At 60.9% G+C, this 21498-nt stretch overlaps 1 protein-coding gene across 1 annotated transcript in view; it reads left to right on the top strand.

The window, feature by feature from the left end:
• OSBPL5 (oxysterol binding protein-like 5) overlaps nt 1-21498 on the top strand; it is a 79108-nt gene that overhangs the window by 18069 nt on the left and 39541 nt on the right. The window contains exons 2-3 of the mRNA XM_011930157.1: nt 18370-18526; nt 20898-20980. Coding sequence (XP_011785547.1) covers nt 18391-18526; nt 20898-20980 — 219 coding nt within the window. The 5' untranslated portion in view covers nt 18370-18390. The remainder of the gene's footprint in view (nt 1-18369; nt 18527-20897; nt 20981-21498) is intronic.

The raw sequence follows: 21498 nt of genomic DNA, 5'->3' as shown, positions 1-21498 counted from the left end.
TCACCGTGGGCTGGGCTCGGCTGCGGCCGTCCCGGCCCAGGCAGCTTGAGGTCACGCCAGGTTGGCCCGCAGAGGCAGGAGCCGTTCCCAGGCCGGTGGCCAGCCCTGTGGGACACAGAGTGTCAGATACATCCAGTACTCAAGCTGGCCCCTGCTCCCCCTCCTCCCAGGGCCTCTGCCAGCATCCTCCTGGGTGGGCCCCGCCCAGCCCTAGCCCCTGACTCGAGCAGGAGTCCCAAGTCCAGCGCTCAGGCCTCACAGAGGCCTTGCAGCCTCCCACCCACGCGGCCCGCTTGAGACAGGGTGAGTCACACGGCTGTGGTTCTGCCTTGGGGAAAAGTGAAGCCCAGGACAGAACTGGGGCCTCAGCCCGCCCAGAGCTAACAAGGTACAGGCTGTGCATTTAGCCCAGGAGAGTTATGACAGCTGCCAAGACCCCCGTGCCCTCAGCTGAGCCACCTCGAAAATCCCAGCCCCTTGTCAAGACCAGAGCTGGGTGTGCTGGGAAGGGGCATGAGAGGCGAATCATAAATAGAAACACCAGCTCCAGCCACAGCGAAGGGGCTCCTGGCTGCCAGGGACCCCGCAGTCTTTGCTGCCCTGTGCTGCCCTATGCCAGACCATTTCAGAACAGGCTGTACGAAGGTCAACTCTGTCATCTCCCAAACCCCAGAGGGGCCCCAGGATTGTCCCCCTCCCCAGAGAGAAGCCTGCAGCCTGGAGCTGGCCTCTCCCCAGGCACTCAGGCGCAGCTGTGTGCCCAGTGGCTTAGCAGCTCTGCAGAAGGCAAGCGATGGAGTGCCTAAAACCGGGTGCGATGGAAACCGGGTGCCAGAAATGCACCAGGTCCCTTGTCCCAGCCATGCTGTGACAGGGTCCAACAACCGTGCCCACGGGCAGGGGACTTCTGACCACCATGTCCCACCCAGCCTCTCCTCAGGCCAGAATCTCCACCTGCATCCTCTCTGTCCCCGACTCTCAGAGGTCCCACCAAATCCTATAGAGGAATCCACAAATAAGACCCCTTTCCTACCTTCCTGTGGGTTCCCCTCCTCGTCTGCCCTCATCTCCCCCCACACTCCACCAGAGTGAGCTCTGGCTCCTCAGAGTCCCACATGTTCTGGGAGTTTCCTGCAGGAAAGAACAGTCTTCCCCAGAGGTGGCTGTGTGGGAGGCACGGCTCCTAAGGGCAGTGTGTCAGTCTCGCTGGTCTGCCTGCCCTGGTCTGAGAGCTCCAGCGGGGCCGCTGGACCCTGGCTTATTTTTCTGTGTACCCCTAGCATCTGGTGAGATGGAAGGGCCTGGATTAGAAGTGACGCGCGGCCTCCATGGGCTCCTGGGGCCAAGGCCACTGGGTCTGGCTTGGTCCCGGCAGGGCGGAGGGGCTCCAGGTGAATCCTCCCTTCCGCAGGCGGAACAGCAGCTGAGGGTGGTGTCCAGAGCACGTTTGCCGACTGGGACCCCGGGAGCATTTACCAGCGTCCCTGTAACTCTCAGCCCACCCAGAGTCATCTGGGAGTGTCGTGGAGTTGTGACGAGTGGTGACAGGTAACCAAGTTAAGTGAATGCAGGATGGGCTACCAGGTGCCTGTTGCCAACCACTGAGGTTGACAGGCTGGGCTTCTGGTCCGGTCTTGGTCGGCCAGGCCCCGCTTCCCACCAGGGCCTCCCTTCTCATCTGTAAACTGCACAGGGGCTCTAAATGCCACGTTGGCCCTGCTGGTCTGGGGTCTGAGAGTGCGAGTCTGTGAGTGTCCTCCAGGAAGCAGCCCCCAGTGCAGACCCCCACTCCCGGGGTGTATGGGTCTCGGCCGGCGCTGGGACTGCAGCTGGGTCTGATGTTCCCAGCCCTCAAGAGGCCAAACTCCCACCCCAAGAACATCATGGCCAGGACAGCAGGCAAGAGAGTGCCAACTCGCTGGGCAGGGGCGGCTTCCAGAAGGTTCAGTGGAGGCTGTGGGGCAGTGGGAGACACTGCTGGCCCGGGAGGAGGGGATGTGACCAAGGGAATGGGGCTGGTGAAGCGGCCTGGCCTGTGGGACTGGTTGCAGGGGCTGCCAGTGTGACAGAATTGTGGGCCCTGCTGCAGTGGGCACTGAGCTGGCACAGCCGGTGGTGGAGGGAGGAGCAGGGCCTGAGGCTTCATCTGGAGGCTGGAGCCCTGGGGGAGGTTCATCAAGGGGTTGAAAAGGTGGCTCTGCCACAGGCGATGGGAGGCAGTGGGGCAAGTTGATTAGGCTTTGCCTAATCCAGGTGGGCACGGGGCCAGCACAGCTGCACGCAGAGAATGTGAGGGCCAGACAGAGCAGGGAGGGATGGGCTTCTGTGGCTGAGGGGAGCACAATGCCCCTTCCGTGGGGAGTTGCAAAGAGCCAGGCTGCCCCCCAGAGGCCTCCACTGGGCTAGATGTTACTGAAGCTGCCTGTAATGGGGTGAACCGTGTCCCCCAAAAATGTGTCCAGGTCCTAACCCCAGGTACTTGTGGACGTGGCCTTGCTTGGAAGCCGGGTCTCTGCAGATGTAACTGATGATCTTGGTATGAGACCCTCCTGGAGGATCCGGGTGCCAGGGGGTGATTCTCATAGGGCCTGGGGAATGGGCTGCAGCCTGGCCCCAGGCCTGACCTCCCGCCAGGGTGGCTGCCGGAGCTTGGGGATGCCCTTGGGGCACTGGGGGTTGGCACTAGCAGACTCCGGACTTGCAGAATTTATAAGGGGGCATGTTTTTCCCATTATAAAATGATCCCCACGAGGCAACATAACATGGGGTGTCCCCAAAGTCAGAGTACCCGCGTGTGTGGCTGCTTGGCCAGATAGATGCAGGTGGTTAAATTTGGGGCCGGCGTCTGCTGTCTCAGTGTCGGCGGAACGGTGTCAGGCCGGGCCCAGCCCGCCCTCCCCTGCAGAGGTCAGCTGGTCCCGGCCACAGAGCCTGGCGGGTTCACTGCTGGCTGTGATCACGATCAATGCATTGACGGGAATGCGAAGAGTTGTGGAAATTCCACTTTGTTTTTTAAAGAAACAGCGTCGGTCACCCAAAGTCCGCTGCCGCCAGCGTTTCTGCACACTCCAGCTCCCCATCACGGGGACTTTACCATGTCGAGGGCACCTCACCCTGTTCCTCGGCACCGTGGCACCCGACCTCCCTGGGGCTGTCGTTGTCAGCGGTTTCATTGTATCCCCCAGGGTGTGAGCTGCAGAGGAGGGGGCACTTTCTGTCCCCACCTGCCTGTCACTTCTACCCGCGATGGGTTTTTTGTGTATTTCTGTCCTGATGCAGCCTGCTTGAACCACCTCCCAAACAATAAACCCGTGTTTGGTCTCAGGGCTGTGGGACGCCCTGAGGATGGGGGAGCCATCAAGCCTTGCCGGGCTCAGTGGGTGTTGGAGCAGCTGCCCCCCACCAGGCCTGACTCGGTGTCGCTTGAGGCCATCGACCCTCGGTCCTGCTGCCCAAACCCAGTGCCCACCCCAGAGCTCCCATGGTACAGGATGATCCCAAGAGCTGCTGATTCCAGCCAGACACGGTGGCTCATGCCTGTAATCCCAGCACTTTGGAAGGCTGAAGTGGGCAGATCACGAGGTCAGGAGATTGAGACCATCCTGGCTAACACGGTGAAACCCCATCTCTACTGAAAGTACAAAAACAAAAAAAATTAGCCGGGCGTGGTGGCGGGCACCTATAGTCCCAGCTACTCGGGAGGCTGAGGCAGGAGAATGGCATAAACCCAGGAGGCGGAGCTTGCAATGAGCCGAGATCGCGCCACTGCACTCCAGGCACCTGGGCAACAGTGCATGACTCCGTCTTAAAAAACAAAACAAAAAAAGAGCTGCCAATTTCACAGCATCTGCTGTGCACTGCAGCCCGGGTGCCTTCCTCGGGCCCTGCCCAACTCTGACCACAGCCAGGAGCTAGGAGGACCCCCCGGGCTGCAGTAAAGCAAACCAAGAGCCCAGGGCTCCAGAATCATCTGGTCACCCTCCGGTCTTAGTGAACTCCAAAGCCCATGTTTTTTTCCCAAAGAGCCTTAGGAAACCGGGAAAGAACCGGGCCGGGCCCTGGCAAGCACCAGCTTGCATTCCGTGTCTGGACCTGCCTGTCCTGGATACTGCGTGGGCGTGGAAGCGGACAAGATGTGGCCTTTGGTATCTGGCTTCTTTTACCTGGCTCATCTCTGTGGCTCGTCTGTGTCACCGCATGTCGTCGCCTGTGTGAGTGCTGTGCTTCCTTCCTCTTGAAGGCCGAATGTTCTTCCGTCCGTCACGCAGATGTGACCCATGTTTATCCGTTCACCCGTGTGGACGTCTGGCCGTGTCCACTTTCTGATGGCCCTGAGCCATGCTGCTGGGAGCGTGCGTGCGCGTACCACCTGGGGGCATGCGTTCCTTTCTCTTGGGTGCGTGTGCTTGTTTCTCTTGGGTGTGTTGTGTCGGTGCGTTTTTACCCACAGTGCAGCCCCCTGTGGGCCCCTGGAGTCAGTCACTGGTCCACGCACTGGGCTGTACCTGCCTCCTCTGCCCTGCTCTGCAGGCACCAGGAGCGTCCAGACCTAGATGCGGGGTCCCTAGGGTCTCTGCTCACACACCGCCACCCCGCGTGCTGTCTGCTGTCCTGGGTGACCGGTTTTGTCCTTTTCCTCCGGCCTCACTGTTTCTGTGTGTGCAGGGGATGGGCAGTCACTGCCTTTCCACTCGCAAGGCTGCATGGGGATCGGGGATCCCCAGGTGAAGGGAGACCTGCTGGTCTTCCAGCCTCCACCCCTGCACACGACTTCCTGCCAGGCCCGGTGGACACGGAGACAGAGGGACAGGTCTCTACCTGAGTGGGTCTATGTGGAGAGGCAGAGACATGAAACCAGCAGTCCTGTTGATAAACGCACCACCCAGGCTCTCCCCCCGCGAGACAGTAACTCTCAGGCCTGTAGGATGGAGTCATTGATTTCATTTCCCTGGGTCTCAGTTTCCTCATCTGTAAAATTGGAGGGGAGCTAAACATCCGGGTGAAATCTGACCTCCTGGGATGTGGAGCGGTGAGTGGGGAGGAATCCTGGGCCCTGTGGCAGCAGGGCGTGGAGGGGTCATGGTGGAGAGGCAGGGGCTTCCCAGTTGTACAGACCAGCAGCCCAGAAAGTATTCTCTTGGATCATCCAAGCATTGCACTCCCCCAGCTGTGGGCAGCCCCGTGGACTTTGGGGTCGTGCCAGGGCCCAGCACCTCCAGCACCAACCTGCTGTGTGGCCCTGGGCGAGTCAGCTTCTTCTCTTGGCCTCGGAAACTGCAGCTGTCGGCAAGGCGCGGTGGCTCACGCCTGTAATCCCAGCACTTTGGGAGGCCAAGGTGGGTGGATCACTTGAGTTTGAGACCAGCCTGGCCAACACGGTGAAACCCCATCTCTACTGAAAAAAATACAAAAAAAATTTAGCCGGTCATGGTGGCAGATGCCTGTAGTCCCAGCGACATGGGAGGCTGAGACAGGATAATCGCTTGAACCCAGGAGGCAGAGGTTGCAGTGAGCCAAGATGGTGCCATTGCACTCCAGTCTGGGCAACAGAGTGAGACTCTGTCTCAAAAAAAAAGAAAGAAAGAAAGAAAGAAAAGAAACTGCAGCTGTAACATGGAGAGAAAGTGGGGAAATGGCGCCTTTGCTCTCTTGGGATTTTTCTCCTTCCGGGGCGTAGAAACCTCCCAGTCCCCTGCACTGGGTGGGAGGTGGGTTGGGGGGTGGGTGTTCCTACCGCCACCCCATGTAGCATCCTGTGCCCAGGGGAGGATGCACATGCAAAGGTGGCGTGGACACCTTGGCAAAGCACGGGGACGCATGGGAATCGCAACTTGGCAACGCGTTGAGCAAGGCGCGAGCTTTCCGTTCATAGAAGGGTTCCCCTTGGGGGTCAGCGAAATCCAGCCCCTCCCTGTCCTCTCTGCGCAACTCGGGCCGTAATGGACCCCATTAATCCCTTTTCCTGAACACCTTGGCAAGCCCTCCACCACAGCGGAAGACAGATGGGGGGTCCTTCTGTTGGAGACCCCCCTGTTTCCTGTGTGAGACAGATTGGGGGTCCTTCTGGAAGCTCTGTTCCGAGGGGAACCAAGGAGGCCTCGGGGCTGGACCTGCCTGCTGGGGCGGGAGGGGTTTCTAAAGTCTGTGTCCTCCCCACTGTGCAGTCACCGGGAGGACGCTGGACCCGAGGGTCCGTTCCCGGGTGAGCAGGAGGCGCTTCGTCACGGGACGTTGTGCATTGTCCAGGAGCAGTCACGACCTGCTGGCTTCCCCTGTGCCCTCCTTGCTTCGCGCGTGATGACAATACTGTCTGCTGGGCAGGGGGAAGATTGGGTGGCTAACAGAATCAAAGCGCTCGAAACAGCCTGGAATGAGACTTTATGGGTTGACTTTGTTGTTTCTGTTGTTAGGTGATTTTTATTCCTGTTTTGGGGGACTCTCCGTACAGGACATTGGGCTGACCTCCCCCACCCAAGTTGGTGCCCCCAGGGTCCTACCTGCCAGGCTTTATGTTTTATCTGCAGTGTGTGACCCCTGACCCTTGACAGATGGTATCGGGGAAGGAGTGGCTCTGAGGTGGCCACCTGGCCCTGGGGCTCCCTGGGCTGTCACACCCCTGGGCTGACCAGAGCACCAACTGCAGCCCTGCATTGGCGGGTGGGAGTGGTGTAGCCACCTCACCTTCCTACACCCAGGGGCAGCCTCAGCTCCTGGACATGAGGGGCCGCCCCAGGTACCTGCATACCCCAAGGAGAGCTAGGGTGGGATGTGTGGGCGGCAGGTGACCTTGTGACCTCTCTGGTCTTGGAAAGAAGGCTCCTACAGCCAGTCCTGGGTAATGTGAGCCGGGGAACAGAGGGGAGCCGGGATGACGATGCCTGTCTGGGATGACGATGGTACTAGCGGGGTACCATGTACCTGGTGGGCAGAGGGCACTGCCCGGGGTCCTGGCTTCCCTCAGTGCTCCTCTCTGCTGGGGGAGGCCCTGCGTGCTCACGGAGTGTTGAAAGTGGGCTACCAGGTCAGGGCCTTGTGTTCCCTCTCAGACTGGGACCCCTGAGTGTCCTCATAGGCCTCTCAGGAGGACATGCTGTGCTGGCTTCTCCTGGGCTGCCTTGGCGCTGGGAAGGGTGTCCTGGCTCGGCTGTGAGCCCCACCCTGCCTGTCCAGCACCTGAGGGATACAGGGGAGAGCTTGGCTGCGTGTGTCACACCTGGGTGGCACCACGCTGGCCCTTCACAGAGAGCACTGCTGTGGGCTGCCCCTTCCTGAGGCACCCAGAGCTGAACCCAGCAGCCTGGCCAGGGACACTCCACTGCAATTATCCCCTCCCTCCTTCTGAGGACTCAATCTCTGTTAATACAGCCCGAGATGGTGGCTGCAATTTGGGAGACCTTGGCCAGGTTCTCCTCTGCAGAGGGAGCTCCTTGGCAGACCGCCGCAGACCCCACTCTCATGCTGCACTGACATGTGGTGGGCTCGGAGCTTGCGATGAATGTTCATGTGAGTCTGGCTCCTCAGAGCACGGGGGCCGCCTCTGCAGTGCTGCCAGGAGCTGCAGGGAAGAGCTCCTGTTAGTGTCCTTGGCCACAGGACAGAAGGACCAACCACAGGCCAGGCCGTGAGTGCCCCACCCCCACCACCACCTTCCGCCTCTGCAAGTGAACGCACCCTAGGAGCTTGTGTTCCTTCAGGGCGCGTGGCTGGGCCTCGGGGACTCCAGCAGGGAAGGCTGGCTGCCTGAAGGAAGAGAGGCCGGGGGGAAGCAGTGCTTGGACCCAGGGTCCAGGAGCCCAGAGAGGGGAGCCGAGGGACAGAGAGAGAGGCGGGGAGGCTGGATATGCCCTCAGGAGGCCACTGGAAGTGGTTCCTCACCGTAGAGCAAGGCCTCCCTGGCGGGGGCTTGTGTAGAGGCCAGGGGAAGGGCCGCTACCTCCATCCTGCCACCAAACACCTGCGGGCAGGGCTGGGTGCCTGGGCTGGTGATTAAAGCCCCCTGCTCACTGGCTTTCCCCAGCTCACCGGAGGCCGCTCCTCCCTGCCTGTCCCGGAACGGGCTCAACTCCATCACCGGGGTGTGTCTCCACCCGTGCCCCAGCCCGGTGGCTCCTCCTTCCCCCATCACCTCGGCAGGTTGCACGTGGCCCCACAGAACGCTGGCAGTAGCACAGCTGGCACCTTCGGAGCTGATGCCCCTGGCAGACTCCAGCTGGCTTGGCCATGGCCCCAGACCCTGGGGCCGCCCCTCCTGCACAGCCTCCTGGTCTCTGCTCACTCAGCTGGCCAGTGGCCACGTGCTCCTCCAGGGCTGGAGGCTTCCACCTGTCTGGCTCTCAGGCCCGCTGCCTCATGGTCACCCCAGGGTCCCCTGAACAGGAACAGCTGTGGAAGGTCCTCATGGAGGTGGTGTGTGGGTGGGCAGTCGGGGAGACTGAGGCTGGAGGGTTTTGGGGGAGAGTGTGGGCCTGCTTGCACCCCAGGCTCCCCACTCGGTGTCAGCGATGACCCGTCACCCAGTCCCTGCCCTTGGAGCTCAGGTGCCCCTGGAGCTCGGAGAGAGACCTCAGTCTCAGCCCACAGCAGCCGCATCCTCTTTGTTTCACTCTGGTCTTCTGGTTGGAGTTTTTGCCCACACGCCTGGCTCCAGGCTGCGCTGGAATTGGGAGGATGAGCAGGCTGGGGCCAGATGAGGAGACACAGCCATATGCTCAGCTTCTCAGCTGCGTGTCCCTAGGTGGCCACAGCCCAGCCGCTTCTCCCTCTGTCCCCCCACCTGGGTAGTCAGTGGCTGGCAAGGCAGTCCACTGGGGGTGGCACACCGAGCCCAGGAGCCTCACCAGGAGGGCCAGGCGAGGGGGCACTGGCACCACCCAGAAGAGGCCCCAGGTGTGCCTGAGGGCGTTCAGGACAGAGGCCAGCCCCACAGCACAGCAGGCAGGCGTCTCTTCTGGAAGTGGGTGTCCAGGCTCCCCTGGGGGCCCAGGTTCATGTCCTATTTGCAGTGTAAATGCTGAGGCTCAGCATGGCGGGTTTGAGATTGTGTCCACAACCCCAGCAGGCCCCTGCCTCCAGCTGCACTGCCTCCAAGTGACGGCCCCCACCCCCTTACCCCCTCCCCGGCTCACCCCTGCTGCCACCTGGCTGCAGCTTGCAACTGAAAATCAGAGTCTTCTTTCAGTTGGGACAGGGGGCTGGGTCTGGCTGGGACCTGGTGGGGCCAGGTCTGCCTCAGGGACCACGCCCAGCCCGGCCCCCATGGCCAGGGCTTCCTAGGGCTGGTGGAGTGATCGGCTTCGAGGGTGTGGGGTCGGGGTGCTAACACCAGGTGACCCGGTAGCTGCTCTGAGCCTTCAGTGGCCTGGTGTCGATCAGGAGGACAGGTGGACAGGGCCGGGGACGGGCTGGCCTGGCCGGGCCCACAGGCACAGGACTTGGCTGAGGCAGCCCGGAGAACACCCAGGCAGGGCTCGAAGCGGCATCCTCAGCGGCGCAGGCCACTTCATGCGCCCCTCTTGAGGTCCAACCACTCCATGGCTGCCTCTGAGAAATGTCTTCCCAGAAGGAGGCCTGCCCTCCCCCGTCACCTCCTCTGCTATCTCCAAAGTGCATTTGGGGCTTGAGCTGTGCTCCTTTGAGGGGATCCCAGGCACGGTGTGGCCCACAAGACCTCGGATGGGCCATTTCTCCTCTTGGGGCCCCAGTTTCTTCTTCGTGTGTGTGTGTGTGTGTGATGGGGGTCTCACTTTGTAACCCAGGCTGAGTGCAGTGACTTGACCACAGCTCACAGCAGCCTCGACCTCCCAGGCTCCAGCCATCCTCCCTCCTCAGCCTCTCTAGTAGCTGGAACCACAGGCATGTGCCACCACAACCAGCTAATTTTTTTATTTTTGTAGAGACAGGGTCTCGCTATGTTGCCCAGGCTGATCTCGATCTTCTGGGCTCAAGCGATCTGCCCGCCTCAGCCTCCCAAAGTGTTGGAATTACAGGTGTGAGCCACCACACCCGGCCCACTGCATCTTTAAAATGTGATGATGACCCCTGCTCCCCACACCTTGCGAACGTTCTGAGAATCATATCAGATGGGATAGAACATCCAGGAGGGCCTAGGGGCTTTAAGGTCCATCAGTGCAGCAGATGTCCTGGGAAAGCCCCTGTCCCAAGCCCCCCAGGGCCCAGCTGCCACAGCTGAAGTGCATGCCATGGCTCTCTGAAGAGGCTGCTGCTCCTGCGGGGGTGGGCAGGCTGCCCACATTAGCACTAGGCATTCGGTCCACCCAGACACAGCCTGGTCCCTTGTGCTGCTGTCTGCTCTCAGGGAGGGCATCTGTTGCTGTGGTGGTCTCCATGGGGTGACTCAGGAGGCCTGGGTGGTTTGCTCACAGCAGGATCTTCATGGTCACTTGCACTGGGACCTTAGCAAGTTTCTGGAATGCAACTGTATGGTGTTGACCTGATGGCTGCTGTCCTTTAACTGATGGCTGCTGTCCTTCCTTGGGACCCACTGACCTCTCCATCCCATGTGTGAAGAGCCAAGCACGTGGGCTTACATTCCTTTATCCTTGTGATTTCAGAGCATTTCCACCCCCTGCAGTCTTGAATGAGAATCTATCTGGTTTAGGCAGAAGTATCTGTGCCAGATGTTGCTGCTGAAGGCTGACTGCGAGCTCCTGCTTTTCTGGCCCCTGCCAATTGATGGAGCACCCCAGTGGCCAGAGCCTCCTCTCTGCCCCCGTTCAACTCAGGCCAGCCCTGTCACTCTGGGATGTGGGTGAGGAGGCCACACAGGTGTGGAGGGGGCTGGGTCTGGGCTCACACTCACCTCTGCGGGCGCCTTCCCCAGGGCCTCCTGTGGGCCTGGGACATCATCTCCCTGACTCAGAGCAAGCCCTGATTTACAAACAGGGCCCGAGAGATGAATGTGGCCAGCTGAGGCCACACAGCCATTGGAGGCAGGGCTGAGCCCTTTTCCCCAGCTCTGTGGTCCCTGGGCCTCTGCAGGAGGACAGGGGAGGAATTGGGCACAGGGAGGATGCAGAGTGAGTCCAGGACTCCGTTGGATTCCTTCTCAGAGCTTCAGCCTTTCCCAGAGCGGAGGCAGTGTCTGCCCTGGCCGAGGTTCAGCTGAGTGTGGTCCCAGCTGACGGCTCTATGTGGCCCGACGAGGCGCCAGTGACCTTTCTTTACAAAAATCCCTTTATCCCATCCTGAAGGCGAGCGTCTGGGAGGCAGGGGGTGGGGAGCACTTTGGAGGCTGGATAACTGCTGGGAAGGCAGCTGGGGGAGGCAGGGGGGCCATGTGCGCCGGCTCTGGGTGGGGACCCCAGGGGCCTGGGCCCCATGCTGCCAAACAGCTGGCCTTGGCATGGGGTCGGAGAGCATGGCCCCTCCCCGGGTCTCCAGAGGCGAGCATCCTCTGGGACACAGGGCTGGCCAGGTGGAGGCAACCTGACCTGTCCCTCCGCATCTGCTCTGGGCTGGCACCACATGGGACCTCTTGTCCCCCAGTGGTGGGAGGGGTCTTTCGTGCCCCCCATGAGAAGCGGAAGGAAGAGCATGCTGCAGCCTACGCAGTGGGGTTGTGGAGGGGTGGTCAGCCCAGTGTCAGAGCTCACTTCCTTCCTGTGCCCTCGCCTCTGTCCCCTCCGCAACTCCTAGGTGGCCCGGGAAACTCAGCAGGGCCGGAGGAAGTGGGAGCCATGAGGAGGGGACCAGGAGGTGCCTGTGGTTAACAGGAAGGGCGATCAAGCAGTAGCTCTGGGCATGAGTGGGACCCTGCCGCGGGCAGGGCGGCCCCCAGGCGCTGCCACCACGGGGCGGGTGTCTTCACTGTGGTCTCAGGAGTGCAGCAGCTGCACGACACCATCACGGCCACCTGCAGTCCCCAAGAGCCCCACATGTCCGCCTGGCCTGGGCATTCTGCAGCCTTGGGCACAGGCAGAGGTGAGAGTGAGTCTGGGGCCGGCCTGGAGACGGATGCTGGGGTCTCAGGAGAGGACCTGGAAGGTGCACCCATCCCTGCCTGCCCTGAGGAGGCCCTGAGGAGGGCCTCAGGAGTGGCCTCTGCCTGGCTGCCACGGTTCTGGCTCTCTGTCCCACTTACTCCCTGGCCCTCCAGAACGTTCCCCGGCCCTTAGCAGCTCCAACGTCTCTCAAGCCGCCTTCCAGCCATGAGCGAATTCATTCCAGAGATGCAGCATTGGCCCCTGTGTGTGCCCCACTCAACTGAGTCCAGAGGTGCTTGAGTAGTCAAGGAAATCAGCTGGGCCTGTGTCCCCTCAGCGGAAGCACAGCCTTGCCCAGCCCAGCCAGGCTCAGCTAAGGGGAACCCACCTGGGCCAAAGCGAAGCACTGCCATGGTGCACTTCAGGTCCAGAGAGATGGGCGGGGGCAGTCAGCTGCTCCTGAGGACCGACAGCAGGGGAAGGCTCCTGGACAAAGGGGCTGGGTCTCCAAGGAAGAAGGAGCAGCCCCCTGCAGAGGGCCAGGCAGAAGCAGAAGCCCAGCTTGGGGGCTGGGGTGCAGAGAAAGGGGGGCCTTCTGTGGGCCAGCCCTCTCCCACGTTCCCTCTCCAGCCTAGTGGGACCGTGAGCAGGAGGCTGGTGGTTGGCTCTGCCCACTGACCTGCACCTGGCACCCATACTCGCCCCTCCCCGACCCTCAGCCTCAGCCCCTCTCTGGGTCACAGGATCACCCTTACCCCACCCCCAAGTCCCAGCAGACCTCTGAGGAGACCCACTCATGCAGCCCCTGTGGGCTCCCCAGCCCACCCCGCTATATGGCAGAGGAGGCTCTGCTCAGAGCCCATTCTTTCAGTGGAGAGCGGGTCTCCACCGCAACCCAAATCCAAAGTGTTCCCTTCTGGTGCCCCCCTCCCTCCTTTCCAAAAGGCCCAAAGAGGCACAAAGTGGCACAGTCATGACTGAGAAGAGTGGCTGGGCAGGGCAGCCACCTGGGATGGTCCAGGGGCCAGCAGGAGGAGGGGCTGGGGGGCCAGCCCTGCCTCACCTTGAGACGTCACAGGCTGGGGAGTGGCCCCCACCCTGGTCACTAGGTCTGCCCAACAGCTGAACAAAACCTGGCGCTGCCCCAGGCAAGGGGCACTTGGAGAATTGGTTCCTGGGGGCACACGCGACCCCCTACGCTGGGAGTCGTGCCTGCTGGGTGGCCAGCGGATGGCTACGGGGCAAACACAGGGCCCGTGGAGGGGAGCAGGAGGCCCTTCCTGTCCTGTCTGGTGACCAGCAGGAGGCCCACGAGGCGACTCAGCACCTGACACGACGTTGGAAGAGGAAATTTCCTTAGGCCCCCCAGGAATGGACGCTGCAGAGGAGGGTCGTGGCTGATTTGGACTTGGGGTCGGGGGTGGCTTCCAGGCCCACCTGTCACCTGCTGCTTCCTGCTGAGCTCCAGGCCTGCACCCTTCCATCCTCCCAGGCTTGGCCAGAGCTGGGCACTGGGACCACATACATTTAGTGACCCCCCACCCGCCAAGCCCTGCCTTCTTCCCCAGCCACTCCCTGTTCCCTGGCCTCCTAGCCTGGCCTCCAGAGTGAGCCTCCTTAGGGGACCTTGGGGTCTTGGGGCTGGGACCCCACCAGACAGAAACGTGACCTTTCAGACTGGAATTGCCCACTTCCTCTCTGGCCCCAGGGACAGTCTCGCCGTGGGAGGGGCACTCTTGGGCTCCTTCCTCCCAGGCCTCACAGCGTCCCAGGCCTCACAGCGTCCCTCCTGCACTTGGACTTCAGGACTGTGTGGGCAGGGTGAGACCACAGCTGGAGGTGGACACAGCACCGCGCACAGTGGAGACCACAGCTGGAGGTGGACACAGCACAGCTGGAGGTGGACACAGCACCGTGTACAGTGGAGACCACAGCTGGAGGTGGACACAGCACAGCTGGAGGTGGACACAGCACCGCGCACCGTGGAGACCACAGCTGGAGGTGGACACAGCACTGGCACAGTGGTGGAAAAGGGTTTGGCAACTGCAGGCTGAGGCCCAGCTGTGTACAGATGAGCAGATCGTCACTGAGGGCTCTGGGGATGAAGGTGCTGCTGGCATCATGGACGGGCCAGCCCCCCCAGGGAACGGAGGCCACTGAGAGTGACCCCCACATCAACCCTGGGCAGCCTCAGGCAGGCAGAATCCTGAGGGCTGGGCCCAGAGGGTCCACCTGGAGTCCTTGGTCGCTGGAGCCTGGCCCGGGGCTTCCCCACAGGCAGTGCAGGCCAGTGGCGATTGCAGGCCTTTCATGTTTCCCAGCTTGAGTGGGATCCCAGGTTGCTGCTGCCTCAGCCAGCGTGTCTGTTTCCTTGTCCACCCATCCTTTCCCTCTCTCCCTCCCCTGACGGGGGGTTCCCATGGGGGGCTGTGCTCCCTGGGGCTCCCAGCCTTCAGCTTTCACTGCCGTGGATGAAAGTCCTGCCAGCGCCGAGAGGGCCTCATTCCTCAGCAGCTCACACCCTGCAGATGCCAACTCTCCGTTATTCCTTAGGCAACGCCTGGTGTGGCAGATGGCCGGGGGGTGGGAACCTCACTAGGGTTCCCGTGGAAATCAGCCCTGAAACTAACCCTGCTCACCTCTCTGAGGACTCTGCCCTGATCTGGAGACGTCAGGAACAGTGGGGAGGCAGACGGGCGCCCCAGTCACCTCCACTGGGGAGTGCCTGCCACACAACCACCCAGGGTCTCCACCCCGGAGCCGTGTGACACATGACAGGCAGCCTGTGTGAATCCAAACACGGGAATCACCTGCCGCATATCCCTGCCCTGGCTGCTGGGACAGAGCCATGATCAGACCCTGCCACCCCTCACCTGCGCTGCATCTGTTGCGAGAAGAGAGTGTGCGAAGAACAAAGAAGTGCAATGTGGAGCCCTCCAAGGACTCCCAGTGTTACGTGGAGAATCCGAATTGACTCCCAGAGTGGCCAAGCCTCTGGGAAGTGACATGGAAGCTGAGAGTGGAATTTGAGGAGGACCCGGCCATGTGGAGATGGTGGGCGGGCACATTCAACAGGAATGGGAGCATAAAGGGGCCAGTGTGGCTGGAGCAGAGTGGGCGCCAGAGTGGGCTGGGGAATGGGGTGGCAGGGAGGGCTTGGGGAACAGGGACGAGATGAGACTGGATTTGTTCTGAATGCCATGTGGAGCCGCTGGGGAGATGTGGCCTTTAAAATGAACAAAACACCTCCCCATCAGGTGACCATATGGGGGCACTCAGCCGGCACCTCTCAGCTGTAGGGCATCAGGAGGTCCAACGGATGGGGGACTCCAGAAGTGCTCCACAGACCAGGATGCCTTGTGATGCGAGCTGCTGCCCACCCTGTCTGAGTGGGTCAGAGGTGGCCTGCAGAGCGCAGGGCACTGGACACTGGTCTTGGGTTGTTGGCACACAGAGTGATAGTCCCTGGTACGTCTGGATTGGTGAGTGCTCCGTGTCAGTGTTTCAGGCATTATTTGAATACCGCCTCAGATGTGTCTGAGTGTGAGGTAAATGGGAAGGAAGGTGGAATCAGGCCGGTCAACTGACTGGCTGGAAAGCTTCATGGAGGGAGAAAGGGGTGGCAGGTGGGTGGGTGGATGGATGGAAGGATGGATGGATGCCTGGGAGGATGGATGGATGAATGGGTGGGTGGGTGGATGGATAGATGGATGGTCTGGTGGGTGGATGGATGGGAGGATGGATGGATGAGTGGGTGAGTGGATGGACGGATGGATGGATGAATGGGTGGATGGATGGATGGATGGGAAGATGGTGGATAGATGGATGGATGCCTGGGAGGATGAATGGATGAGTGGGTGGATGGATGAGTGGGTGGGTGGGTGGATGGATGGATGGATGCCTGGGAGGATGGATGGGTGGATGAATGGATGTATGGATGGATGCCTGGGAGGATGGGTGGATGGATGGATGGGTGAGTGGGTGGATGGATGGATGTATGAATGGGTGTATGGGTGGATGAATGGATGGATGGATGGGAGGATGGCAGATGGATGGATGAATAGGTGGATGGATAGATAGATGGGAAGACGGTAGATGGATGGATGGATGGATGGATGAATGGGTGGGTGGATATGTGGATGGATGAATGGCTGGGTGGATAGGTGGTTGGGTGAAGGTGGTTGGGTGAATGGGTGGGTGGGTGGATGGATGGATGGATGGATGGATGGATGGATGGATGGATGGATGCCTGGAAGGGAAGACATATGTGTGTATAGATGGAGGGATACCAGGGAGTGGGAGAATGTGGTGTATAGATGAGTGGATGATGGTGCTCACAGACTAAGAAGTCCCACTGGCTGTCACTGGTGCTGGGAGAAGGCATGTGGGGTGTCTGAGCAGAAAGGCACCAAGATCCCTACGCCCTCTGCACCTTGGCCCAGGTGGAGCTGGAGCAGACAGCCAGACAGGGCAGCTGAGGCTAGGTTGTGAGCCCCTCTCCCTGCCTCAGGAGGTTCCAAGTGAGGGAGAGCTACCTGGGCACCACTGTCGCCACACTGCCTGGGACATCCCGGGGCTCTCTGTGGGTCCTGAGAGCAGAATCGCTGCTGACACATTGGCTGCCCAGTGCCCAGCCCAGCCTCGGTGCTCGGAAAATCTCAGCTGGCCGAGTGAGTAAGCCCGGCCTCCGCTCAGCTGCTGGTTCCCAGCCTGAGCCGCACCTGGGCAGGTAAGACATGTTTGTTGTGATTGACAAGTAGGGGCAGGACTTCTCACCCACCCACTTCCCTGCGGCAGGTTTGCAGGTTCGCCGAGCCGAGCTGAAACACTGAGTGGGCAGACGCTCAGCAGCTGGGTTTTAGGATCGGTTCCACCTGGCTCAAGGACAGGCATTGCTGATTGTTAGCTCTGTGACCTGGGCCAAAACCCCAGCCTCTCTGAAACCAGCTTCCTTGTGTGTAAGATGGCCAAGGTCACGAGCCGAGCCAGGTGTCGGGTGAGGGAGGGGCTGGCCCAGCCTGGCTGCAGCCTTGAAGCCCCTCCCAACTCTGACTTCGGGACTGGGGGCACAGAGGGGGCTCTGGGGTGGTGGACAGAAGCCCCCAGGACTACAGACACCCTGAACCACTTAGCCCACTCCTGAAGGCACAGCAGGAAAGGCTCTGTGTGTCTGAAGCCCCACCCAGCAAAGCCCAGGGCCATGAGAGAAATCGAGGCCTTTGTCCCGGGCTTGGCAGGATGCCACTGGCCTGCCCAGAGGCGGCAGGAAGCAGCCCCAGAAAATTGGGAAAGGAGGAAAATTGACCAGTAGTTTTTAAGGAGCTCGTCCTTAGGAAGTGGACACAAGATTAGGAGCTGGAGAGGATGCTCTGCCAGCCCCTATCAGGTCACGATTACAGGGCGGGGTCTTCCATTCCCTGAGCCACGATTTTCTCATCTGTAAAATGGGCTGAGACCTAGGTGGATTTGGCGCCGTCAACTTCAAGTGCCTGCAAAAGCATGACTGCAATCAGTTATCCTCTGCTTGGCCCAGCACTACTAGGGGTAGGGGTGTGGGGGAGCAGGACAGAGGGGACTGCCTGTTGTCCACAACCAACCTCCTTCCAGGGGAGGAGGCGAGAAACCTGCTTCTGAACCCACAGGGGAAAAGCAGGTCTGCCAGTGAATGGGGCTGGGAGAATGATGCAGGTGGGTGTCAGGACCCGGCTGTGGGGCCTCCCTCTTTTGTGAAGCAGGGGGGAAGCTCCCACTGGGAATGCAACGTCTTGGGCTGGGCGTGGACGCCGATGTGCCTGGCTGTGAGCGCCCAGAGCTCCCTCTCTTGCTGGGGTGCATGTGGGTGCAACTGAAACCATTGGGGCACCCAAGCATCAGGTGGGCTTGACCAGAGGCACTCCTGGGACCCTTAGGTGGACGGCAGGCCAGGCTCCCGGACTGCCCAGCGCCATGCCAGCCACTTCCTGGTGCTCAGGGGCCACCTGGTCTCACCCCGCTGCGTCTTCTCCATGGGCAGACAAGCTCTAGACCCCTCCCCACCACAGAGCGCTGTCACGTGGGAGGGAAATACAGGAGGGAAAACCTGTGTCCCCAGGTGGGTCTGCTTGGCTACGGCCAGGGTCTCACAGAACCTGGGTGGGGGTTCTGAGAAGGACGTCTTCTGAGGGTGCTGATGAGCCTCTCTGACTAGGGCTCCGTCCAGCCCTCCTGCCAGGCCTGGAAAGGGCTGGCACTAGCCAAAGCCATTCTCCTGAGCTGGGCTGCCCTGGCCGACCACCCACAACCAGGCTCCCAGGGCCCAGGCCTTCCTCACCCTGCCTCGGAAGTCCCCTGAGACCGGGTGTTCTTAGCCAGGGGCACCCCCACCACGTGGCTCTGAAGCCCCTTCCCAGGCGGTGACCTCTTGCTGCCCCTCCTTCCTTCCTTCCAGAAGCCCCCGAGTGCCCACAGCATGAAGGAGGAGGCCTTCCTCCGGCGCCGCTTCTCCCTGTGTCCGCCTTCCTCCACCCCTCAGAAGGTCGACCCCCGGAAGCTCACCCGGAACCTGCTCCTCGGCGGAGACAATGAGCTCTACCCACTCAGCCCAGGTCAGTGCCGGCCGCGGACAGGGCATCCTGGCCCCCACCTTGGGCCCGGTGGGGTGACCCCAGGCAGCCCAACCCCTCCGTGCCCCTCGAGGTCCACAGCCTCCATGCTGGGGATTGTGCGGGTTTCATGATCAAAGGGTTTGTAGCTTGGTAGAGCGCCAGGTAATACGGCTTCTTGGCTTGACCTGTGGGGCCAGGTGAAGCCCCTCTGGTTGAGGAGTGGGCTCCCACAGCCCAGGCTTTGGGAGTTATGTAGTGCAGTCATCCCAAAACAGGCTCCAGGGACAGGTGACCTGAGCCCCACTCCTGGCGGGGTAACCCCAGGCCAGCAACTTGACCTCTCTCGGCCTCAGTTGACTGATCTGTAAAATGGGACAATATTAGTACCTACTCCCAGCTACACACGGGTCCTGGGCTCTGGGAGGGAACAGTTGGAACCAGGTCTGCCTTCATGCAGTTGTGGATAAAGCACCTAGCACACAGACTCAGAACCTCTGCCCACCAATGCTGCCACGCTCCAGGCCCCTCCCTGGCACCTAACTATTCACAACCCTTGCCCCTTGCCCCTTGGGCTGTGACTGCTGTCCCCCAGAAAACCCAGCCTTTCCTCCCCTGTTCCCCTGAGAGTAGGCGGTAGGGGCTGGCACCTGCCTGGAGGGCCTCGCCCCAGCCCTGCCTGGCCATGGTCATCTGTTCTGCCCTGGGGGGAGTGGGAGAGCTTTGGGCAGACCCCCCATCCAGGCTCGAGGGGCGTGTGGATGGTCGCAGCCAAAGTCCCACCCAATAGATGGAAAAAACGAGTCCCAGCATCGAGGTGGCCTTGCTGAAGGTCCTATGGCAGGCAGGGGCACTCGACACCCGACGAGGTAAATCCCACACCTTTTATTCTCTGCCGTCACGTTCACCCTGGCCGGAGCCTTAGAAGCACTCGCAGAGTCAGGGGTGGGGAGGAAGGGCCCGATCCCACCTGCTGGTCAGTTTCCGAGGGACTCGGACTGCAGAGCAACTGGCCCAGGCGGTGCAGAACGCGGGCTGGGAAGGGCCTTCTCCGAGGAACGGAGGCAGCAGGTCCCGGGCCAGGGGAGTGGGGTGGATGTGGACAGGCTGAGAGGAGAAGGACCAGCGCTGGCCTCCCCCTGCCCAGGGCACCTGCACCCTATCCCTTTGAATGCTCCTAGGGCCCCCGCCTTTGAGTCCTCCCGGCCAGGAGGCAGCATCCACATGGAAAGTAGTTTGCTAGCGGCCACAGGCCCAGGCCCCAGAACCATATGAGAAAGCACCAGAGGAAAGAGCGCCCCTGCTGGCCTCCCTCCAGCACTGCGGGTCAGGCGCGTAGCACTCTGCAGATGGGGAAGCAGAGGCTCTCCCAGGTGGGGGAGCAGCCACCGCCGGCCAGGGGCAGCGATGTCCTGTGACTGTGAGTGGCCACAGTCCAGGACCTTTGGACAGAACCACTTCCTCAGGTCACTGTTCTGGCTTTTCCGTTCTTCGTCCCCACCCAGTCCCTGCCCAGGGCTGTCAGGGAAGGATGGCTGTAGACCCCAGGCCTTCCCGCTGGTCTATGGCGTCTGTCTGTACACCCAGCCTATTGCTGGCCTGTCGCCTGTGGCCTTGGCAGGATGGGGCTCACTGCAGACCTCAGCCCATCCGAGTCTCAGTGCCAGGGACCGGGGCAGTCAACCCTTACCCACCAGCCACAGAAAGCAGTGGAAGTGGCCCTACTGGGCAGGCCTCAGGCCTCCCCTGCAGCCATGCCTTCCTTCCTTCTGTCCATAAATCGTACCTTGGGAAACTGGCAAAGGAAACAGAGCCGGGGAAGGGGAGGCCATTTCCCCCAGGAGCAAACGCAGACACTTCAGGTCTCCCTCCCTCGCCTCTTCCTCCTTACCCAGCCTGCCAGGGTGGGATGACAGACAGGACTGACCACCTCCCGGCAAGAGCCCCAGCACGTAGAGACCGGCAGCATCCGGCCAGAGGGATGCACAGTCCAGGGGCCCCAAACCTGCCGTGTGCCTTTGAGACTGGATGTCACATTCTTTGTCTGAAAACTGGGGACTCTGGCCTTAACAGACCCCAAATTGCACACCACAGCAGCCCCAGGGCACCGGTTCCTACCAGCTCCTGTCCCAGCTTCCTCCCTGTAGGTCCTGGAGGCTCTGTCAGATCTCCTGGGTGCCTCCCACAGTGACGCTCGCTGGCGTTTATTACACCTCTCAGGCAGTGTCCTGTTTCTGCTACCACCTCCGGCTGGCTTCCTGCCCCTCCCAGGCTGTCCACGCCCACCCCTCGCCTGCAGCACACCAGGCAGCCAGCCTGAGAAGCCTGGCCCGCCCACCATGCCTGGGTCCTCACTCCCAGTGCTCTCTTGCAGGGAAGGACATGGAGCCCAATGGCCCGCCACTTCCCAGGGATGAAGGGCCACCAACCCCAAGCTCTGCCACGAAGGTGCCACCGGTAAGAGCCTGGGTATGGGGGGGATCCATGAGCCAGAGCTTGGCCCTGGGAGAGCAAGAAATGGCTGGGGAAAACGACAGCAGGGCGTCCAGCTGAGCCTGCCGTTCCAGCCTGTTCCGGGGAAACAGCTCGCAATCCCAGACTGTGCTGCTCCGGGAGGGCTGCTGATGGATATTTGGGCTGTTTTCACTGTATAGCTGTCATGAAAAATGCTTCTGTGAACATGTGTGCACGTGTATTTGAGTATCAGTTTTCAGTTCTCTAGGGTATAAACCTAGAGTGGAATTGCTAGGTCACATGGTAATTCTGTGATAATACAGAATTCTCAAAATTCTCTGGTTTAACTTTGGGAGGAACTGCCAAACTCCTTTCACAGTGGCGGCACCATCTTCCACACACGGCCACCCACACACGGCCACCCACGCAGTGCACAAGGGCTCCAGTTCCTCACATCCTCACCAACGCTTGCTATTTTCTGATTTATTCTTTTCTTTTTTTCTTTTTCTTTTTTTTTTTTT

This window comes from Colobus angolensis, unplaced genomic scaffold, assembly GCF_000951035.1.
Source record: "Colobus angolensis palliatus isolate OR3802 unplaced genomic scaffold, Cang.pa_1.0 Scaffold84, whole genome shotgun sequence".
NCBI lineage: Eukaryota > Metazoa > Chordata > Mammalia > Primates > Cercopithecidae > Colobus > Colobus angolensis.
Note: the sequence above shows the minus strand (reverse complement) of the source record. Positions and strands in the feature narration are given on the sequence as shown.